We start from the raw sequence: 22,940 nt of genomic DNA, 5'->3' as shown, positions 1-22,940 counted from the left end.
TTAGTAAATGCCAGAAACTCTCACCCAACTTTCGGTGGTCGACGAATCAGACATGAACGGTGCAGATTCAAAACTTTCTACGCCATTCTGAACAGCGACATTCGAATAGTCTAATGTCTGGTTAATGACTATTTGCGCTTGCTGACTGTAATTAGAAAAATACTTATATTCAAGATTTACATATTCACGTAGGTATGAAGTATATGCATGATGATTAGTAGTGTCTTCTTCTTGAATAAATCTCATACAGTACATTGCACCAATTAGATAAATAATAAAGATGACGATCACGATAACTTTATTAATTGTATTTCCCAGGACTTGACCTAAATATCTACCGAAGTATAACATGAAAATATTTTCGTCGATCTTTTCTTCTGATCTTACATCTATTTCCCTGTCAACTGTAAACAAAAACGACACATTACATAAATAATTACAATTTATAGTATATATTTATTCAAATAGTAGGTTTTCAATTATGTTGTTGGTGCATTTATGATATTTTCATGTTTGGCAATGAATATGATAAAAGTTTTCTTACCGAAATCATTCCGTTTGATCTGCCAGCAAAAGATAGAATGCAGTTTATGTTTTTCTCTGTATCCATCTATAGCCATGAGGCCACCGAAAAACAACAATTGATAAATGTAATCAAACATTATTGCTACAGCTGCATAGGCGCTGAATATATGTATACTTTTGTATGGTGTAATAAATCTCATACAAAGTGCAAGAAGATTGGTTAGAGAGGTAATAGTGATGGACACTGCAGCTTCGGCATATGCTTCTTTCATTCTGTCTGGAACAGAAAAGTTGACGTCAGTTCTTCTCCATGCAGCTATCAATATAAAGCCATCGTCTACTCCAACACCTGAAAATAATAATGTGTTTTAATGACAGAAGTACTAGAACGTTTGCAGTGATCAATTAATGAGCGGTTAGACTTTTGATGTACACTTTTGACACATTTCTTGTTTGTTGTGTAGTATAAATAATAATAAAAACGCCATGATCTGTGTGTTTGTGAATTCCCTATGACCTCTGATATCTATCTTCTGTATAAATAAAATTTTTGTTATGTTATTTTCATGCTCTATCGGAAAGCATCTGCTATTTAATTTGCGATAAGAATAGCTTTTATTTATGAAGAAAGTTATATGGATTGAAGCTGTAATTTCACTGAAACGAAATAATAAAAAACTTTAATTTTCAGGGTAGGGAAAAATTTTATAAAAACATTGTAAATGCTGATAACGAATAAAATGAATATAAATTCTGACCTTACACGAGGTATGAAAAACGACTTTATCTCCTCGCCCCTCGACCTTTAACTACCAAAATTTATTCAATTTCTCTATTAAACACACCATCATGCAAAATTTCAAAAATGATCGATAAACTCTAAGAGTCACAGAAGGTATGTTCTGTCCATATTCTATTAAATAGATTCATAAAATTATCAAGAGAGTTGTCTGACAGATTTTTAATCGTGCTGTAGTGAATTTTATCTGGGCCTACAGCATATTCACCGAGATAGAGATCGCTCAATGTAGTTCTATTCTGGTGAATGGCACATTTTATTCCTCATTAGATGAAGAACGGAAGTTAAAATTTTGTTTTTCTCTTTGGGCTTAGTATCCGAAACTACTAATGATGCTTTGAGGAAGTATAAGCCAAATAAAGTCCCAGGTTTTGACGGGATCCCAATGGAATTTTGGAATTTTGAGACGTTGAGACCACATCTTTTGAGTCTTTTCTCAAAGATTTTTGATACTGGGATAATACCAAAGTCTTGGAAGACGAGTATTTTAATTCCGATTTTTAAGAATGGTAGGAAGGTTGTTCCCGGTAATTATAGAGGCATCTGGTTATCATCTTGTGTTTCGAAATTGTTTTGTATTATTCTGTACCGAAGATTGGATGGGTAGAAGTTAAAAATATATTGCATGAAAATCAGACAGGTTTCCGGGCTAGTTATTCCACATTGGGGAATATTTTTGTTTTGTACACGGTTATTCAGAAAACATTTTTACAGAAACGTAGGAAGGTGTATGCATTTTTTGTCCATATATCTTCTGCATTTGACAGAGTTTATAGGAATTTGTTGTGGTCAAAGATGTTGCGTTATAGTTTCAGTTATAAATTTGTATCCTTACTCTTTGCTTTGTATGAAAATTCCTCGCTTATGATAAGAGTTAGACATAACTGTTCACCATTAATGTTCTGTAAGGCTGGTGTTAAGCAGGGCTGTATTTTAAGCCCAATTTTGTTTAATATTTTTTTGAACGATCTCTTTGGTATTATTAACTCTTCCGGTGATGGTATAGAAATAGATGGTTACCAAATTAAAATACTGGCTTACGCAGATGACATTGTAATTTTATCTGATTCTGTAGTTGGACTTCAAAGATTGATTGATAAATTGGCAACTTATTTAGATGAAAATGGTTTGAAATTGAATTTGAATAAGTCTAAGATTGTTGTTTTTCGAAAAGGAAGTAAGAGTGCCAGGGCGGATAAATGGTGGTTAAAGGTCCAATTCAAGTTGTCTCTAACTACAAATATTTGGGTGTTACATTTTCGTCTAATGGTTTATTCCGTACGCATTACATGAATAAGAGAACTCATGCTAGATTATTGATGAATAAAATTATTCAATCAGGGAAATCTTCCAAATTACGTAATATGACTGATTATTTACGTTTATTGAAAAATGTGGTTTTGCCTTCTTTGTTATATGTTTCAGAGATTTGGGGTTTTAACTCGACCAATGGTAATAATATACAGACTGAATTCATTAAAAACTTATTTTATTTACCTCGTTGTACACCAGGTTATTTAATTATGATGGAATGTGCTTTGACCCCTATAAAATTTATAATATTTAGTAGGATAAAAAATTGGATTATCAGAACTTCTAATCTTGATGATTATCGTCTGAGTAAAGTTTTTTTAAAATTTATACTTAACAAAAAGTCTATAGATTGGACTCGTTATTTTATTGATACCTGTAATAATCATGGTATTAATATTATTAATAATGATTTGGATTTAATGGACTGGTCTCTTCTCCTCGTTAACATTTTTGATAATTTTTTATACAATATTAATGAAAAATTAGATAATAGCGTATATAATTGTTGGTATAAGGATTTAAGTGTCACTTTTTTTGATAATTCTTTATATAATCAAGATGTTTCCCTTAATATTTTGTCTTTATTTATACAGGCTAGGTGTAATTCGTTGAATTTTTAAAATAATTACACGAGAGAATTGTGTAACTTTGTGTTGAGAACGAAATTGTGGATGCCTGGCATATTTTGGCTAAATGTGGGCGTCTTAAAGTGTTACGCGAAGAAATTTTTGGTTGCGAAGTTCTTACCAGGTCTTTATTTCTTAAAATTTTATCAGAACCATGTTATCAATTTAAAGTGTTTTGTTTTCTGAGAAAATCTGTTGATCTTTTGTCTTAGGGGGCGTGATTCCTCTACTATAAATTTTGTCTTAATGCTGGTGTTGTTTAGGAGCATCTGTCAGCGCTGTGTCTTCGATACTAACTTATTTCTTTTTTATAGGTAAGCAATTTGCTTTCTTTGTTTTTTGGTTGATTGTTTTATTGGTTTTATTGTATATTGACAGATGCTCCCAAACTTTAACTTTAAACTTTAACTAATTATTACATTTGATTTTTAAATCTTAATTTATATTTAAATTGTTATTTATTTTATTATTGTAATAATATATAATTTTGTTTGTGATCTTATGTTTATTGTATCTAAGTGTTTTGTTTTTTGGGAGATGGTTTTGCTCCCCGCATCAAGGAGTGTATGCAGTATGCGTAATAAAAAATAAATAAATAAATAAACTACTGTAAATTGGCCATCACTGAGAGGCGAAAGTTTATGAGCAAAATTGTGTGCAGATCTGTTTCCCAATGTACCCTCGTCTAAAAGGACAACTTTTTAACGTGATTTTGTAGTGATGATACCTTAAGGCAGGTATTAAGCTTGTTGGCAGATGTCGGCAGGCACCAATAGTCTATTATCAACAATCCGAAAACTAACAATTAGCATTTATTTCTTATATCCGACAACATATTACACTACACGTAAAGGATGCTGACTCAATATACTACTCCTACAGTTTGGGGTAAAATATAGCTTAGTGTCAATTCCAGGATCTAAGTAATACTCATACAAAATTTGGACCAATTCTGTTTAAGAAAAAAAAGATTTGTAAAAAGAACAAAAATTTGGTGCAGATCGGACAAATGGTTTAGGAATTAATGTAGAATGAAATCAGAGATAGGTGGGTGTCCAAGGACCGGATTTACCTCCTCTAGACTACACCGAATAGAATGGTATTAACTGATTCACTTGACGCGCAGCGGCATATACTGTTTTATCAAAACTGGCTGATATACCACCGTTGTCAAACTATCCTGGATTAAAATTGTATGTTTTTCTTTATTGTAGATTTAGTTATTAATAAATTTTTGGATATTAAATTGTCGTACACGTATAGAAGATTTTAATATCAGATACAAATGTCTCTGATAGAGTTTGATATTATTATTTCAAGACTCCAGTTAAATGCTGTAATAATAAGTTAATAATGATAAGTGCCGCCCTAACCTAAATAGCTTTTCGTACGCCGTAATAGGAGAGATATGGTTGTTTCGGTTGTTTATTTACTATTTTAACCAAACATAATAAGAAAAGAATTTTACGCGGCAAAACTTAAAATTTCAAAGCAAAAATATACAGATCATTTTTCACATTTCCACGTTATGGTTGCCTTTATATTGGGCTATGTGTCTGTTACCAGTTGCAACTGCCTAATTATGACACTGATAAGTGTAAATTCTCGTATTAAATAAATAAATAATTTTAACAGAGAGAATTGAAAAGCACCGCAAGAGCTCGAAACGAATATTTTCTTTACAAAAGAAAGTGCTGTCGATTAAAGAGTAAAATGAAAATAAATTGGCAAATCCGGAAGAAAACTGGAAAGAAGAAATCGGGTGTAGCACTGATTCCTAACACAGATTTTAATTAAATGTATCGTTTTTAGAATACATTTTTAATTAATTTAATTTTTGTTGTCTGCTAAGTATTCAATTGCTTTTTAAAATCTAGTGGTGTTATAGTTTATATAACGCCACTGGATTTTAAAAAGAAGTTGAATACTTACTCGTATATATACAATCAACAATACGAAAGTTGATCATCGCAAAGTGAAATAAAACATTAATGTTTTCGGTTTATTTGGATAAAGTAATAAAGGAAGATATTTAACTCAACAGCACCACTCAATTGAAATAATTATATTCGAATAATACCTTAAATATAGGCTATAATTGTGCGGTGATTATGAAAGTGCTCAAAGTCAAAAATAGGAAAACATTGAGTTTATTTCACAAATTATTGGCAATATTTCGCAATTACACAAAACACTATCCTAAAAGGTAAATATTCGTTTGTTTTCCTTTTCTAATCATAAAAATCATTTTTCATTAATATTTTATGAACTGAAAAATCAAAAGAATTTATCTTTTGACAGACCACTTTCATAATCACTGATACAATTTATTCATTGCATGGTACAATATTGTCGGGTGTTTTAGATATAAAAGTTCATGAAAACATACCTAAAACTAGGAAAAAGATCATGACATTTGCTGATGCGTAATCCACTTTGCAGTGACACAGAAGACCAAATGCTGCAATAGTTGCTAAGACAGGTGAAGTGCAACCGGCAATACCCAACCAAGGTTTACTACTGAGAGAATCAGTTGACATGCAAAGATACTGCTGAAAATAACAACATAACTGGACCAATAATGAGAATAAGAAACAAACTTCTTTCGCCAAGTCGGTTAATTTCGTCACTGTCGGATCGACTTAATAGTTTAGAAATTTTAATATTGTTAAATTTAATGTTTGATAATGTTTCTAAACAATTCTCTTCCAATTTCAGAGCCAATTGTTTGTTTTCTTTCGTGGTGCTGTCCATTTTATAGAGCAATCTAATCGCGCTGGAATCTCGAATCATATTTTGTTCGTTTAAAGTTACTCCTCCGAATTCTAAAGCAGACACATTTACTTTATCTCGAGTTACGTCGGCTGGATACCTGCAAATAAACACATTTAACATTATACGAACATAACTATAGTTCCATAGTTCCCATTATATTCACTCTTATCAGTTAGCTAGACAATTAATTCACGATTTTCTTTCTTCCATATTAATTAAACGACAGTTTCTATTAACACGATTTTAATTATTTTGTAAATTAATAATATCCAAACAAAAACACCTGAGATGTACAAAACTGCTACACGTAAAAAATTGTGACAATTTATACGACAGTCAAATCTTTTAATATAGGAGATTTTCATTGGTAAACACAAGCTCGGCGCCTTGAATCGAAATGTAGAACACAATAACACAGGTAAAAACTGTGTGAGTACCGCTCCCAAGCAGTGCCGAAAGAAGAGGAAGAACAGTTTTTTGCGATTTTTTAACTTTTCCATTGCTTATCTTTCGGCAACCCCTTTATTGAAATAATTGAAATTTCGCAAACTACTTAAGAAAGCAATTATCTTTCGAACGAAATATTCGGAATTACTTCAGGTGTTTGAAGTTGAAGAAATCGACTCCCGAAAATCGAAAACTCTTATTCCTGGTCAGTGACTTTCTACTTGGCGCGGACTCACTTCGATATTTAAAACTATTATTACTTTAAAAAGTATCGTATTTTATTTTTATTAGTTTTAAATAACAATACTACTTTGGGATAGAATGTTGAGAGATTAATAATCAGCAACAAAATTTAGACCTATGTAACTACCTCTTCTTATTCGTTAAAATATTTGCAATACGCATTAAACATATTTCTATACAGTAGAATACTTATAAATAAAGAAAATCGAATTTAAGTATATGTAATTTGATTCAAATCTTATGCTGAAATTTTATAAAAAGGCACGAACTTACTTGATATTGTACGTTCCCTTTTTGATATCATCTGTTTTTCCTTTTAAACTCAAAGCAAAATTTTCATGACATGTATTCCTCTCCGTTCTACAACACAAATCCGAGTAACGTAGGAATGAATTATTCCAAAGGATAGTGACATTTTGTATAATTTCGTCAAGTTTGATGATATCTTCAATTATTGATTCTTCTAATGCAGACGTACCGTTTTTAGGCGTAAGAATTACCATTGCGAATGCTTGAAACCTTGTCATTCTTCTAGATTCACACAGTGATGTGTTCGTTGGAAAAATCGATTCAATAGTTGCTCTGTCATTCCAGCTTCTAGCATTAAATGGAATATAAAGATATTCTGCATCCGTTTGTAACGGAATATTCAATACGCCGGTTGCTAAAACGAATGATAATATAAAGGTGACTGCAACGTATATTTGAGGATAGCAACCTATATGATATCCAATACGAGATAATGTCCTAGAGACAACTTTTCTTACATATTCCTGCTTCATTTCTATTAGAAATGAAAGCAATCTGATAAAGGTATTCGTGTAGAAATAAATTATGTAATAAAAATTTAAAGATTAATTAAACAGTTCCTTTACAGATACGTATTTAATTAAATATAAAATGTCAACTAAAATAAGTATATAGGAAATAAAATTAAATAAAATTAAAGGAGAAAGAATATATTTCTCTTACAGACAATACATATAAAATGTGTCTTTTTATCTAGACGTCCTTTCTCACGCAGTTGAGGAATAAGACAATTCCACGGCGGAGTCGACCTTTTATTTCAGGCTTCTCGTCCGCCTCACAATGTAAAATAGTAATAATTGTTTTTTTTAAATTGTAAATTATTTTTTAATTGTGCTTCCACCGCCAGAGGAAATTATTGGACTATTTTACATTGTGAGGCGGACGAGAAGCCTCAAATAAAAGGTCGACTCCGCCATGGAATTGTCTTATCCCTCAACTGCGTGAGAAAGGACGTCTAGATAAAAAGACACATTTTATATGTATTGTCTGTAAGAGAAATATATTTTTTCTCCTTTAATTCTATTTAATCGTCCTGGCTTATTTTTAAAAATTAAATAGAATTTATACTGAATATCATTAGTTTTTAATTATTTTATTACGCTAATACATGCAAAATCGATTAATCTGCGATTATGTTTTACTGTAAATGTCAACTGCTTTATTGTTATTCCACTTGTATAACGTACTGTTTTAGATCGACAGTAAAATATTAAATATTTACCGGTAATCATAAAATATTCAGTGTATAGATAATGCTGCGACAATATCGTAAATATTAATTTTAAACAAAGAAATTCATTAGTGACGATATATATTAATTTTTTAATAATGTGAATCGTAAGCTATTTAATACAAGCGAACAATAAATTTAATTTACTCACCTCGATCCTTTCAGTGCCGTCTTTAACTATGTACAGTACAGGAATGAATTTACACAACTTAATTGATAAAATAAATTATGTATATTGTACTACGAACTATATTATAAATACATTCAGATAAAACTTTATCGAAAGTCTGAAGTACAAACTATGAATTTTTAAAAATATATCTCGAGCATTTGAAATAAAAACAATACGTTAATTATAAACACTTTAAATGAGAATTTTGGAAATAAATGAATTCGAATTGAAATATCAATTACATTGTTATTCAGTGTCACGAAGGATATTCATATGCCAGTAATTATGAAGCGATAAATAAGATGAATAGAGAAAAGGGCTGTCCATAAATTTTCGTTTTCGCTCCTCAATGTCCGAGTTTGTCCAAGTTTCCGTAATCTCCTCTTCTCTTCGGACGTCCAACAAAACTCAACCATTTGTTAGTTATAATTTCGATCCCATTATGAATAAGAAAATGCATAAATTGTTTAAAATATAATAAGATAAAAAAACGCCTATTGAAGTTCAAACCCTCCACTCCCCTAGTCTGACGTTGTCGAGACTTTCATAATCCCCCTCTCTCTCTTCCAGTGTGGACGTCATTTATGGACAACCCTAACCATAAATATATGACGTCAGCGATTTATCTGTACAAACTGGTGGTTTGTGTGCAATCGCACTGACTGATCTATTCTGAAAGTGATTCTGTGTTTAAGGATACTCGTACACGACACACAAAAATATTGTGAAGTTTCAACACCCCCCACCTTCTCGAAAGTAAACCTCTCGTGGATAAATGAAAGGACAGTTCTTCAGCGCCATTGTGCCACAGCACAGTGGTGTTGAAAACAGGGTAAAAACACACATAGGCGGACTTTCAGGCGTGATGGGAGACGAGGAAGTTTAACGGGAAGAAAACTGGACTGTGTCTGTAGAACTAAAAGCTGTTCTGAAAAGTATCGCATGCATTTTGTGCCGGTTCAACCCTCTTTATTATTACATGTTAAATGCGCTGTTTAGGTTAAGTAATAATTGTTGTGTTAAAGAAGATTCAGTTCTGTCGTCTCATTTAATAAACGAATCAGGACTATTTTCCATACAAATATATTAATAGTTAACCGTTCTGTTTGAAAATATAACAAGATAAAATATATTAGAATCTATTATAATAGATTCAAATAATGGACAGTAATGTGATAAGTTGTAAATAATGATACGTTACGGGCTAATTCCGATAACAATTATAAATGTTCTGCAGTGACCATTTCGATTTACAACAGATTTTGTCTTCTACTGACGCACTTAAAGTGACAAATTAATTTTATAAATTACACGACACTTTATAACTTGAACGACATTAGACACTTTATTGCATTTACAAAGCAAACAGTCGATACTAATACTACATTGTTTATTAGAACTGAATTACATAACACAAATGCACATAATTAATTATGAAAATTACGTAAACACTTTTCGTTCCCGAATCTCCCAAAATTCATATTTTAAGAGTAAATAGAGTCTAGCATGTAAATAAAAATTATACACTTTAGTCAGGTAACGACATATTTGTAGAATTTAAACATTCAATTTCGTTCTTATAATTTTCGTTGTATTCAATTTTTTGGTTTTTCCTTTTCAAAAAATTAAACGAAATAGAATCTAAAAGACTCAAAATTACAGGAAGTAAAATCAGACTATGAAAAGAAGCGAAAATTACCATTAAAGTTACAATTTTAAAAACTATGACGAATGATTCCGAGGGTTCAAAATATGCAACCGAAACACCCAATAAAGTAGATATACATCCTTGTAGCACTGGGTATCCAGCAGCATGTAGACAACTTTTGATTTTCTCGTTCGGTGTCTTCTTTTTGCAATTGATAAACGCGTAAGCCGTATGAACTGTGTAGTCAACACAAAATCCTGTACACATCACTAATGCTACTAATGCGGTTATATTCACAGTCACATTCCATAAAGACATGTATCCAATCAAGCCAACCTGAATAGACAGAATAGCGATGGCAACGGACGAAAGAAACAATACATTTGGAGTAAATAAAAGAAATACTAAAATTACTATGGCGGCAACACAAGACATGGCTTTTATACAGTTTGAAAAAATATTGTATGCAAGTTCATAATATATAAATCGAAAATTGTATGCAATAACAGGAATTTTGCTGTTATCGGCAATTTTTCTTACATTTTCAAAGAAAAACTTTTCGTCAATTCGAGATTCTCCATCGAAACTGGACGCGATGAATCTGCAAGAAGTAATTTATTCACCTTCTTCATTAAAGATAACGTCGTTTCTTAACATGTTCGCTACTTTTACTTTTATGAAAACATTTTGAAATGCACCCAGAAAGTCTTCAGAATCACTCAGATTGTAACCAGAAAGCGAAAACTTCGCAACCGGAGATTTAGTAAATGCCAGAAATTCTCTCAGCCAACTTTCTGTGGTGGACGAATCGGATATAAATGAAGCAGACTCGAAACTTTCCAGGAGTTTTTCTACGTCGTTTTGGACGGTGACATTCGAATAGTCTAATGTCTGGTTAATGACTATTTGAACTTGATGACTATAGTTATAAAAATACTTATATTCATCGTTTAGATAGTCGCGTACGTAAGATGTATATGGAGGAAGTTTAGTCATGTCTTCTCTTTCTTGAATAGATCTCATACAGTATATTGCACCCGTTAGATAAATAATAAAGATAACGATTACGATAACTTTACTAATTGTATATCCGAAGACCTCACCTAAAACATTGCGAAAGAATGACATAAAGAGATTTTTTTCGTTCTTCTCTGGTGACTTTACTCTCATTTTCGTTTCAGCTGTAAACAAAAATGACATATTTTTTGTATAATGACATACCTATTTATTTACAAAGTATTTCAAAATTAAATTATTGGTACAATTATAGTATTATTATCATGTATGGCAGTTATTATGAAAAAACTTTTCTTACCGGAGTGAGTTTGTTTGATCGGCCAGCAGAAGATAGAATGAAGCTTATACTTCTCTCTGTACCCATCTAACGCCATGAAAGCACCGAAGAAGAATAGTTGATAAATGTAGTCAAACACGATTGAGAGAGCGGAATACGCGCTGAATATATGAATCACTTTGTACGGTGTGATAAATCCCATAGTGAATGCGATAAAATTGGTCAGTGACGTAATTGTGATGGATACTGCAGCCTCGGCGTATGCTTCTTTCATTCTACGCGGAACAGAATCGTTGACGTCAGTTCTTCTCCACGCAGCTATTAATATAAATCCATCGTCTACACCTACACCTGAAATTAATTAATTGTTATAATTATTGGGGTACAGGAATGTTTCCAATGATAAATTTATCAAAGTTAAGTATTTTAATGTATACTTTTCAACGTTATTTATTTGTTTTTATTTTATAATAAAAAATATATGTTAGGCTCAAACACCGAAATCGCTCATTGAGCGAAAAAAAACGACCACAACGCGTTCTGATCGTTTGAAAACGGCCACGAAGCGAAATTCGTGTCGTGGCTTTCATGATATTTGACCACTATGTGTTGTGGTGATTAAAAATAAACCTTACGCGTTCTGAACGTTAACTGATGCAACCACGATACAGGATCATACGACGCACAGTGGTTTGTAACTTTAAAAATATGGAATCTAGGCTCGAAACATTTTTATTTACAATTTTTAATGACGAACAACATTAGTTCTACAAGTTTTCCTAGAAATTTAATTTTCATACTTAAAAAATTTCAAATAAATAAAGTATATAGAAAAAAAATACAAATTTGTTTCTTTTGTTTTGCTAAAAAGTGCTAAAGGTCTAATTACATGTACAGTACTTAGAGTAATCACAATGACAGCAACGGCTTTAGCGCTCAATCCCTTCATCATGTTTGAACTTAAACTTTTTCTTAATTCACATACCCATACACATAATCTCTAGATTATGCAACACGTTCTTGTAAATTTGTAACATGTATTCATTTGACCACGTTGACGCTCAATACTAATGTATTTTTAAATCGCAATTTAATCCCTGAATAAGTGATCTTTAAGTTGAGCTCAACGATATATCCGTACAAATATACCATCAACAATTTGGCTTTCACAACTATATATCGTAATAGTAATTTATATATTTTTTTAACTTTTTCCGCTTTTTGTAATCAGTCTTTTAATTTATCTGCCCAAATAAAGGAGATCTTACTATTCGAAAGGCCTGAAAGATATTAACATCCTTCGTGACAGGAAGCAGAAACAAACATGTGAGTCGTTTACCGGTTACATTCTATATTCGGGCATATTCTATCACTCATTAGAATAGTTTTATTAAAATCTCCTGTCTAAAATGCAAGTAACACTGTAAGTCAAATAATAAAACCCTTTCTGATTAGTTCATGGCATGTGCATAAACACGCAAATAAATTCGGCTTATTCACATTTCGAACACGCAGAACACACAACAAAGTGAATGGTATTAACTCATACAAATTTCGCAAGCGTATGTTTTCACAGCGTTCCTTTACGCTACAAGCGTATCCTTTACGTTTAATCCCGTTGCGATAATTGTGGCAGAGATAATAGGTATAAATTTTTGTATTGAATGAGTAAATAGTTGGAACAGAGAGAATTGTTGACGGGACGGAACTAGAAAATATACTTTCCCTTAAAAATAATGCTGTAAATTAAAGAGTAGAATAAAAAGAATTTAGGAAATATAAAATGTCGATGTAGGGCCTTGAACTGAACACAACACAGCTTATAATTAAATATTAGTTTTCATTAAAAGTAATAAGTACTGTGGTTAGTTGTCTATGTGAAATTGGATTATAATAACACTAAATTTTGAAGAGCATTTGATTTCATGTTTTCAATAATATATGGAGAGGTATTTATACAAAATTTGCTAAAAGAAACTTAAGTCTGCAGTTAAATTATAATAATTTTATGCGAAAAATATACGAAACATGTATATTTTTCGTTAAATGACAAAATGACATTATATTTTCGGATTTTTATATAATATAATACTTCGTAAAGCATACCTAAAATTAGGAAAATAATTATAACATTCAATGATGCGTAATCTATTTTGCAGTAACACAGTAGACCAAATGCTGAAACAGTTGCTAAGAAAGGTGATGCGCAACCAGCAAAACCCAACCACGGTTTGCTACTGAGGGAATCAGTTGTCATGCAAGAAACTGCTGAAAATAACAATATAATTGGACCAGCCACGAGGAAAAGAAACAAACTACATTCGCCAATCCGATTAATTTCGTCATTTACGGACTGACTTAAGATTTTAGAAAATTTAGTATTGTTCAGATTAACTTTCGACAAAGTTTGTAAACATATTTGTTCCCATTTCAGTGCCATTTGTTTCTTTTCTTTCGTGGTGCGGTCCATTGTGTAGAGCAATCTAACTGCGTTGGAATCTCGAATCATATTTTCTTCATCTACACTCACGCCTCCAAATTCAAAAGCAGACACTATTACTTGATCTCCAGTTATATCAGCGGGATATCTGAAAACAGACTCATGTAAACATCATATAGATATAAATAGAATAATTTATTATAGAAGATTTTTAATTTTACATTTCTGGCTGTCATATAAAACAAAACGTATTAGAATGGTTAAAATTGACTTCCTTGGTTGTTTGCAAATTTCGACTTTTTGAGGTTCCTTGAACTAAAACTGTCAGCCAAAAATTGGGAAAATTCTGTGCGTTTGTGTGTCTGTGTGTGTTAAAAGATACTTTCTTTATTATCTTAGCATGGGATAGATATTTAGAAACGAAATTCGGTATGGTAACTTGTATATATGGATGTTAATTCACCGCAATTTTGGTATTTAAAGGTGGAGGGGTGAAAGAAAGAAATGGTAATGTGTGATATCTGAAATGGGCCGACTTAAGAACTATTTTATTCGTCAGTTGCAGTTAGAATAGTTTTAGAAACTCATTTCTACAGTCAAAGTTAAGCGTTTTAAATTATAATTTATAATATAAAATTAATATAAAAAATTAAATCTGTAAACACCGCTAGAAATTTGACGCAATTCGATGCTAGATTTCTTCATTATTTCGTAAATTATTAAAGTGTTAAATTTTAAAAATTTTATTATTTTAAGAAAGAATAGTATTTTTTGTTTACTAATTTTATATAATTATACGATTTTCTGTGCATTGTATTTCGTAACAAACGAAACATAAAACTTTTGATGTATCTAATTTAAATTTGATTAAATCGGAACTAAGATATATCTACTATTAGGACTTATTATACTGAATAACAATATTAGAAAAAAACAGTCTTTATTTATCAAAGATGATAAATGGAGACTGTTTTTTTATATTGTATACTTAATTTGCAGAACCAGTTATTTAGTATAATAAGTCCTAATAATAAATATGTCGTATTGACGATTTAAATTCAAATTATTATATTAAGGACACAATGGCATATAAACTGTTCGTACGTATCATTTCTCGTTCATTAAATAATTTGCAATGTTGAACGAAATATTATAAAGCAAAATATTTTAACTCAGGTAACAAGAGTTTAATCATGTGTAATTTATTACAGCTTTGATATTCAGTTCAAACCTTATACAATGCTGAAATTTTATAGAAATAATATGAACTTACTTGATGTGGTATGTTCCCTTCTTGATATCATTTGTTTTTTCTTTTAAGGTCAAAACAAAATTTTCATGGCAAATATTCCTCTCAGTCTTACAACACAAATCTTCGTAACGTAAGAATGAGTTATCCCAAAAGATGGTGACATTTCTTATAATTTCATCTAGTTTGATGACATCTTCGATTATTGATTCCTGTAATACGGATGTTCCATTTTTAGACATAAGAATTATTAATGCAAATGCTTCGAATCTCGTCATTCTTCTATAATCGCACTGTGACGTATTCGTTGGAAAAATCGATTCAATAGCTATTCTGTCATTCCAGCTTCTTGCGTCGGATGGGATATAAAGATATTCTCCCTCCTTTTGTAGTGGAATATTCAATAGCCCGGTTGCTAAAACGAGTGATAATATAAAGATGACTGCAACATATATTTGAGGATAGCATCCTATATGATATCCAATACGAGATAATGTCGTAGAGACAACTATTCTTATATATTCGTGCTTCATTTCTATTAAATACAAGTATTTTGAAGTATTTCGATAAAAATATATATGCTATATATCAGGGGTGGCCAACAAGTCGATCGCGATCGACCGGTCGATCGCCAAGCCAATTTTGGTCGATCGGTAGCGATGTCTTGACTTAATGTATTATATTTGTAACCGAACGCAACTGTATGCATGCAGTTATGACTCGACTCATAAGCAGTGAGTGCACTTCGTACTGAAACAGTGTATAAACATAGTATGTATTTCACACTTCCCCTCCCCACTTAGACTATGCCTATGACAACAAGTCGATCGCGACACATTTTTACGATAAAAAGTAGATCTTATGTGCACAAAAGTTGGCCACCCCTGCTATATATATAAATATATTATTTTCAGAAATAATTAATTTTAATAAATGCATAAATTTTCGAATAATATGTAAAGATTAATTAAAACTGTTTTGTATGGATACGTATTTAATTAGATATATGATGTTTACACGAGTGTATAGTTTGAAAATAAGCCAGGAATACAAGCAATGCTTCATTTCTATTCGGAAACAATTTGAGAAATGTATTCGTATAGAAATAAATTATGTAATAAAAATTAAAGATTAAATAAATTGATCTTTTATATATACGTATTTAATTGGATATAAGAATTAACTAATATAAGTATATAGTAAATAAGATTTAATACAAAATATGCTAAATATTATTTATTTATTACATTAATATTTGCCAAATTAATTAATTTTCGATTATATTATATTGTACTAGCAGATGAGCCCGGTTTTGCACAGGGAAAAAGTAACGATAGCGAAGATTATGATTATTACATTATAGCCAATCTTACCCTTTTTCACATAATGCAAGAATTAAGTTCCCTGTTTCCAGACTAATTAGAGAATTTTTAGATGGGTCTAAAAATATGTTCGATTTCCCGCAAAAATGCAAAAAAAAACCCCGCATCTGCGCCTATAAATGTTGCACGCCGCTTACTCTTAACACTTCCATGTTTAAGGAATACACTCCTTTCATCCCTACGTTGTACCCTACTAAAACGCAGTAAAAAATAAAAAATTGCATCTAAAACAGTACAGTAGAAACAGTGTACGGTGAGAAAATATTACAGTGAGTTCTTTAGGATAAGTCGTAATCCTGTCTTTCTTTTCTCGCAGGGAAATTTCAAAAAATCCCTTCTTGGTGTACGTTCTCGTGACGTACCCTAAATGTGTACCAAATTTCAACTTTGAACCGTTCAACCTAACCGTTTGTGCTCTGCGATTTTTATTATTATTATCCACCCATCTAGATTATATATATATAGATAGAATACATAAATGTCAATTCCTTTATTGTCATTCTACGTAAATAATGTTTCATGTTTCGATTTTAAAAGTGATCGAAAAATAAAATATTAAATATTTACTACTAATTATTATAAAATATTCAGTTTATAGACGATGCTGCGAGAATATCGTAAATATTAATTTTAAGCAAAGCAATTCATTAGTGACGACATATATTAATTTTTTAATAATATGAATCGTTAGAAAATTAGTAAAAGCGAACAATAAATTCAATTTACTCACTCGTTTCCTATCAGTGCTTTACTCTAACGATGTACTGGAATACATTTACATTACTTATTTTATCAAATAATCTATATAAATTGAACTACGAACTATAATATGATGATTATTTTCAGATAAAACTTTATCGAAAGTTTAAAGTATAAACTATGAATTTTTTAAAATATATCTCGAGCATTTGAAATATAAACAGCACATGAATTATAAACACTTTAAATGAGATTTTTGGAAATAAATGAATTCTAATTGAAATATCAATTACATTATGATATTCAATATCATGAAAAATATACACATGCCTGTAATTATGAAGAGATGAATAAGATGAATAGAGAAAAGAGCTGTCTATAAATTTTCATTTCCACTCCCCAATGTCGTAGTTTGTCCATGTTTTCGTAACCTCCTCTTCTCTTCGGACGTCCAACAAAATTAAACCACTTATTATTCAAAATATTGATCATAATATGAATAATAAAATGTATGAACTGTATAAAATTTAATGAGATAGAACGAATGTCTGTTGAAATTCCTCTGCTTTCCTTTCCTTGTCCGACGTTGCCAGACTTCTCAAAAATGACTGGACAGTTCCGCAAAATATCGCATGTGTTTTGTAATGTTTCAACATTCTTTATTACATGTTAAATACGCTGCTCATGTTAAGTAATAATTGTGTTAAAGAAGATTCAGTTGCGTCGACTGATTTAACGAAACGAATCCGGACTACATTCCTTACAAATATATTAATTACTAACCGTTCTGTTTCAAAGTGTACAAGGGTAAAAATATATTATCAGCTACTATAGTAGATTAACATAATGGACAGTAATGTGATAAGTTGTAAATAATGATATGTTACGGGTTAATTCCGATAACAATTATAAATGTTCTGCAGTGACCATTTCGATTTACAACAGATTTTGTCTTCTACTGACGCACTTAAAGTGACAAATTAATTTTATAAATTACACGACACTTTATAACTTGAACGACATTAGACACTTTATTGCATTTACAAAGCAAACAGTCGATACTAATACTACATTGTTTATTAGAACTGAATTACATAACACAAATGCACATAATTAATTATGAAAATTACGTAAACACTTTTCGTTCCCGAATCTCCCAAAATTCATATTTTAAGAGTAAATAGAGTCTAGCATGTAAATAAAAATTATACACTTTAGTCAGGTAACGACATATTTGTAGAATTTAAACATTCAATTTCGTTCTTATAATTTTCGTTGTATTCAATTTTTTGGTTTTTCCTTTTCAAAAAATTAAACGAAATAGAATCTAAAAGACTCAAAATTACAGGAAGTAAAATCAGACTATGAAAAGAAGCGAAAATTACCATTAAAGTTACAATTTTAAAAAATATGACGAACGATTCCGAGGGACCAAAATATAGCAACCGAAACACCCAATAAAGTAGATATACATCCTTGTAGCACTGGGTATCCAGCAGCATGTAGACAACTTTTGATTTTCTCGTTCGGTGTCTTCTTTTTGCAATTGATAAACGCGTAAGCCGTATGAACTGTGTAGTCAACACAAAATCCTGTACACATCACTAATGCTACTAATGCGGTTATATTCACAGTCACATTCCATAAAGACATGTATCCAATCAAGCCAACCTGAATAGACAGAATAGCAATGGCAACGGACGAAAGAAACAATACATTTGGAGTAAATAAAAGAAATACTAAAATTACTATGGCGGCAACACAAGACATGGCTTTTATACAGTTTGAAAGAATATTGTATGCAAGTTCATAATATATAAATCGAAAATTGTATGCAATAACAGGAATTTTGCTGTTATCGGCAATTTTTCTTACATTTTCAAAAAAAAACTTTTCGTCAATTCGAGATTCTCCATCGAAACTGGACACGATGAATCTGCAAGAAGTAATTTTATTCACCTTCTTCATTAAAGATAACGTCGTTTCTTAACATGTTCGCTACTTTTACTTTTATGAAAACATTTTGAAATGCACCCAGAAAGTCTTCAGAATCACTCAGATTGTAACCAGAAAGCGAAAACTTCGCAACCGGAGATTTAGTAAATGCCAGAAATTCTCTCAGCCAACTTTCTGTGGTCGACGAATCGGATATAAATGAAGCAGACTCGAAACTTTCCAGGAGTTTTTCTACGTCGTTTTGGACGGTGACATTCGAATAGTCTAATGTCTGGTTAATGACTATTTGAACTTGATGACTATAGTTATAAAAATACTTATATTCATCGTTTAGATAGTCGCGTACGTAAGATGTATATGGAGGAAGTTTAGTCATGTCTTCTCTTTCTTGAATAGATCTCATACAGTATATTGCACCCGTTAGATAAATAATAAAGATAACGATTACGATAACTTTACTAATTGTATATCCGAAGACCTCACCTAAAACATTGCGAAAGAATGACATAAAGAGATTTTTTTCGTTCTTCTCTGGTGACTTTACTCTCATTTTCGTTTCAGCTGTAAACAAAAATGACATATTTTTTGTATAATGACATACCTATTTATTTACAAAGTATTTCAAAATTAAATTATTGGTACAATTATAGTATTATTATCATGTATGGCAGTTATTATGAAAAAACTTTTCTTACCGGAGTGAGTTTGTTTGATCGGCCAGCAGAAGATAGAATGAAGCTTATACTTCTCTCTGTACCCATCTAACGCCATGAAAGCACCGAAGAAGAATAGTTGATAAATGTAGTCAAACACGATTGAGAGAGCGGAATACGCGCTGAATATATGAATCACTTTGTACGGTGTGATAAATCCCATAGTGAATGCGATAAAATTGGTCAGTGACGTAATTGTGATGGATACTGCAGCCTCGGCGTATGCTTCTTTCATTCTACGCGGAACAGAATCGTTGACGTCAGTTCTTCTCCACGCAGCTATTAATATAAATCCATCGTCTACACCTACACCTGAAATTAATTAATTGTTATAATTATTGGGGTACAGGAATGTTTCCAATGATAAATTTATCAAAGTTAAGTATTTTAATGTATACTTTTGAGACATTATTTAATTGTTTTTATTTTATAATAAAAATATGAATGTATTTACTAAACATGAAAAACATTGTATACATATATACTCCATAAATGTATTTAAATCATTTTACATAATTCGCACATTATTTACACATAATAATGTAACTACTAGATAAATCAATCACTTTTGTAAAAATAAAATCCCAGTTTTTTGAAAAGAGAGCGCTTATTTCTTGTTATTTAATTGCTTGTACTCCTGAAGGTACTTAAAATTACATGTAATTTGAATTTAACGACAATTGAAGAGTGTTTGCTTTTATTTAATAAAAGTATACTTGATTGCACATACGTAGAATATTATCACAACGAAAGGGTTTGGTGTGTGTTATTTTTGCATTGTATTCATTTTTTATGTATGTATATGTGTATGTATATTTATATGTATGTATATTTCTAATAATGTATATTTGTATTAAATGTCTTTAAAAAGTGATGAAAGGCCTATTGTCAATCGTTTGTTTTTATTAAAGAAGAAAAAAGTGAATATGGCTTAAACAGGTCTCTGTTCGAGTTAGAGTGTTCACGCACTACGAGCTAAAACATTGTTGATAACTAACTAAATTAAATTTCATTTTTTCTTGAATTTTGCACGTGAATCATAAGAATGCTTGTACTTAGAGTAATCACAATGGAAGCAACGGCTTTAGCACTTAATCCTTTCATCATGTTTCATCAATTTAAACTTTTCCGTATTGCACGTACCCGTACACATACTCTCTAGATTATGCAACACGTTCTTGTAAATTTGTAACATGTATTCATTTGACCACGTTGACGCTCAATACTAATGTATTTTTAAATCGCAATTTAATACCTGAATAAGTGATCTTTAAGTTGAGCTCAACGATATATCCGTACAAATATACCATCAACAATTTGGCTTTCACAACTATATATCGTAATAGTAATTTATATATTTTTTTAACTTTTTCCGCTTTTTGTAATCAGTCTTTTAATTTATCTGCCCAAATAAAGGAGATCTTACTATTCGAAAGGCCTGAAAGATATTAACATCCTTCGTGACAGGAAGCAGAAACAAACATGTGAGTCGTTTACCGGTTACATTCTATATTCGGGCATATTCTATCACTCATTAGAATAGTTTTATTAAAATCTCCTGTCTAAAATGCAAGTAACACTGTAAGTCAAATAATAAAACCCTTTCTGATTAGTTCATGGCATGTGCATAAACACGCAAATAAATTCGGCTTATTCACATTTCGAACACGCAGAACACACAACAAAGTGAATGGTATTAACTCATACAAATTTCGCAAGCGTATGTTTTCACAGCGTTCCTTTACGCTACAAGCGTATCCTTTACGTTTAATCCCGTTGCGATAATTGTGGCAGAGATAATAGGTATAAATTTTTGTATTGAATGAGTAAATAGTTGGAACAGAGAGAATTGTTGACGGGACGGAACTAGAAAATATACTTTCCCTTAAAAATAATGCTGTAAATTAAAGAGTAGAATAAAAAGAATTTAGGAAATATAAAATGTCGATGTAGGGCCTTGAACTGAACACAACACAGCTTATAATTAAATATTAGTTTTCATTAAAAGTAATAAGTACTGTGGTTAGTTGTCTATGTGAAATTGGATTATAATAACACTAAATTTTGAAGAGCATTTGATTTCATGTTTTCAATAATATATGGAGAGGTATTTATACAAAATTTGCTAAAAGAAACTTAAGTCTGCAGTTAAATTATAATAATTTTATGCGAAAAATATACGAAACATGTATATTTTTCGTTAAATGACAAAATGACATTATATTTTCGGATTTTTATATAATATAATACTTCGTAAAGCATACCTAAAATTAGGAAAATAATTATAACATTCAATGATGCGTAATCTATTTTGCAGTAACACAGTAGACCAAATGCTGAAACAGTTGCTAAGAAAGGTGATGCGCAACCAGCAAAACCCAACCACGGTTTGCTACTGAGGGAATCAGTTGTCATGCAAGAAACTGCTGAAAATAACAATATAATTGGACCAGCCACGAGGAAAAGAAACAAACTACATTCGCCAATCCGATTAATTTCGTCATTTACGGACTGACTTAAGATTTTAGAAAATTTAGTATTGTTCAGATTAACTTTCGACAAAGTTTGTAAACATATTTGTTCCCATTTCAGTGCCATTTGTTTCTTTTCTTTCGTGGTGCGGTCCATTGTGTAGAGCAATCTAACTGCGTTGGAATCTCGAATCATATTTTCTTCATCTACACTCACGCCTCCAAATTCAAAAGCAGACACTATTACTTGATCTCCAGTTATATCAGCGGGATATCTGAAAACAGACTCATGTAAACATCATATAGATATAAATAGAATAATTTATTATAGAAGATTTTTAATTTTACATTTCTGGCTGTCATATAAAACAAAACGTATTAGAATGGTTAAAATTGACTTCCTTGGTTGTTTGCAAATTTCGACTTTTTGAGGTTCCTTGAACTAAAACTGTCAGCCAAAAATTGGGAAAATTCTGTGCGTTTGTGTGTCTGTGTGTGTTAAAAGATACTTTCTTTATTATCTTAGCATGGGATAGATATTTAGAAACGAAATTCGGTATGGTAACTTGTATATATGGATGTTAATTCACCGCAATTTTGGTATTTAAAGGTGGAGGGGTGAAAGAAAGAAATGGTAATGTGTGATA

The 22,940-nt window shown here is 31.1% G+C and overlaps 1 protein-coding gene across 1 annotated transcript; it reads right to left on the bottom strand.

The window, feature by feature from the left end:
- LOC136979509 (patched domain-containing protein 3-like) lies at positions 1-5,804 on the bottom strand. Its single transcript, XM_067275516.1, has 3 exons — positions 5,654-5,804; positions 545-874; positions 1-404 (listed from the first exon to the last, which is right to left on the bottom strand). The coding sequence occupies exons 1-3, from the start codon at positions 5,802-5,804 to the stop codon at positions 1-3; spliced, it is 885 nt and encodes a 294-aa protein (XP_067131617.1).
- Positions 5,805-22,940: the final 17,136 nt, after the last annotated feature.

This window comes from Centruroides vittatus, unplaced genomic scaffold, assembly GCF_030686945.1.
Source record: "Centruroides vittatus isolate TY-2023 unplaced genomic scaffold, ASM3068694v2 contig_628, whole genome shotgun sequence".
NCBI lineage: Eukaryota > Metazoa > Arthropoda > Arachnida > Scorpiones > Buthidae > Centruroides > Centruroides vittatus.
The sequence above is the reverse complement of the archived record's forward strand: the minus strand, read 5'-3'. Positions and strand labels throughout refer to the sequence as shown.

Bases quoted from the DNA above. Each gene is read 5' to 3' on its own strand.
- LOC136979509 (XM_067275516.1), bottom strand. From the start codon at position 5,804: ATGTCAACTGATTCTCTCAGTAGTAAACCTTGGTTGGGTATTGCCGGT. The intron at 875-5,653 runs GTATGTTTTCAT...TATTATTTTCAG, and splicing joins GATCTTTTTCCTAGTTTTAG to GTGTTGGAGTAGACGATGGC. The intron at 405-544 runs GTAAGAAAACTT...TTTTGTTTACAG, and splicing joins GATCAAACGGAATGATTTCG to TTGACAGGGAAATAGATGTA.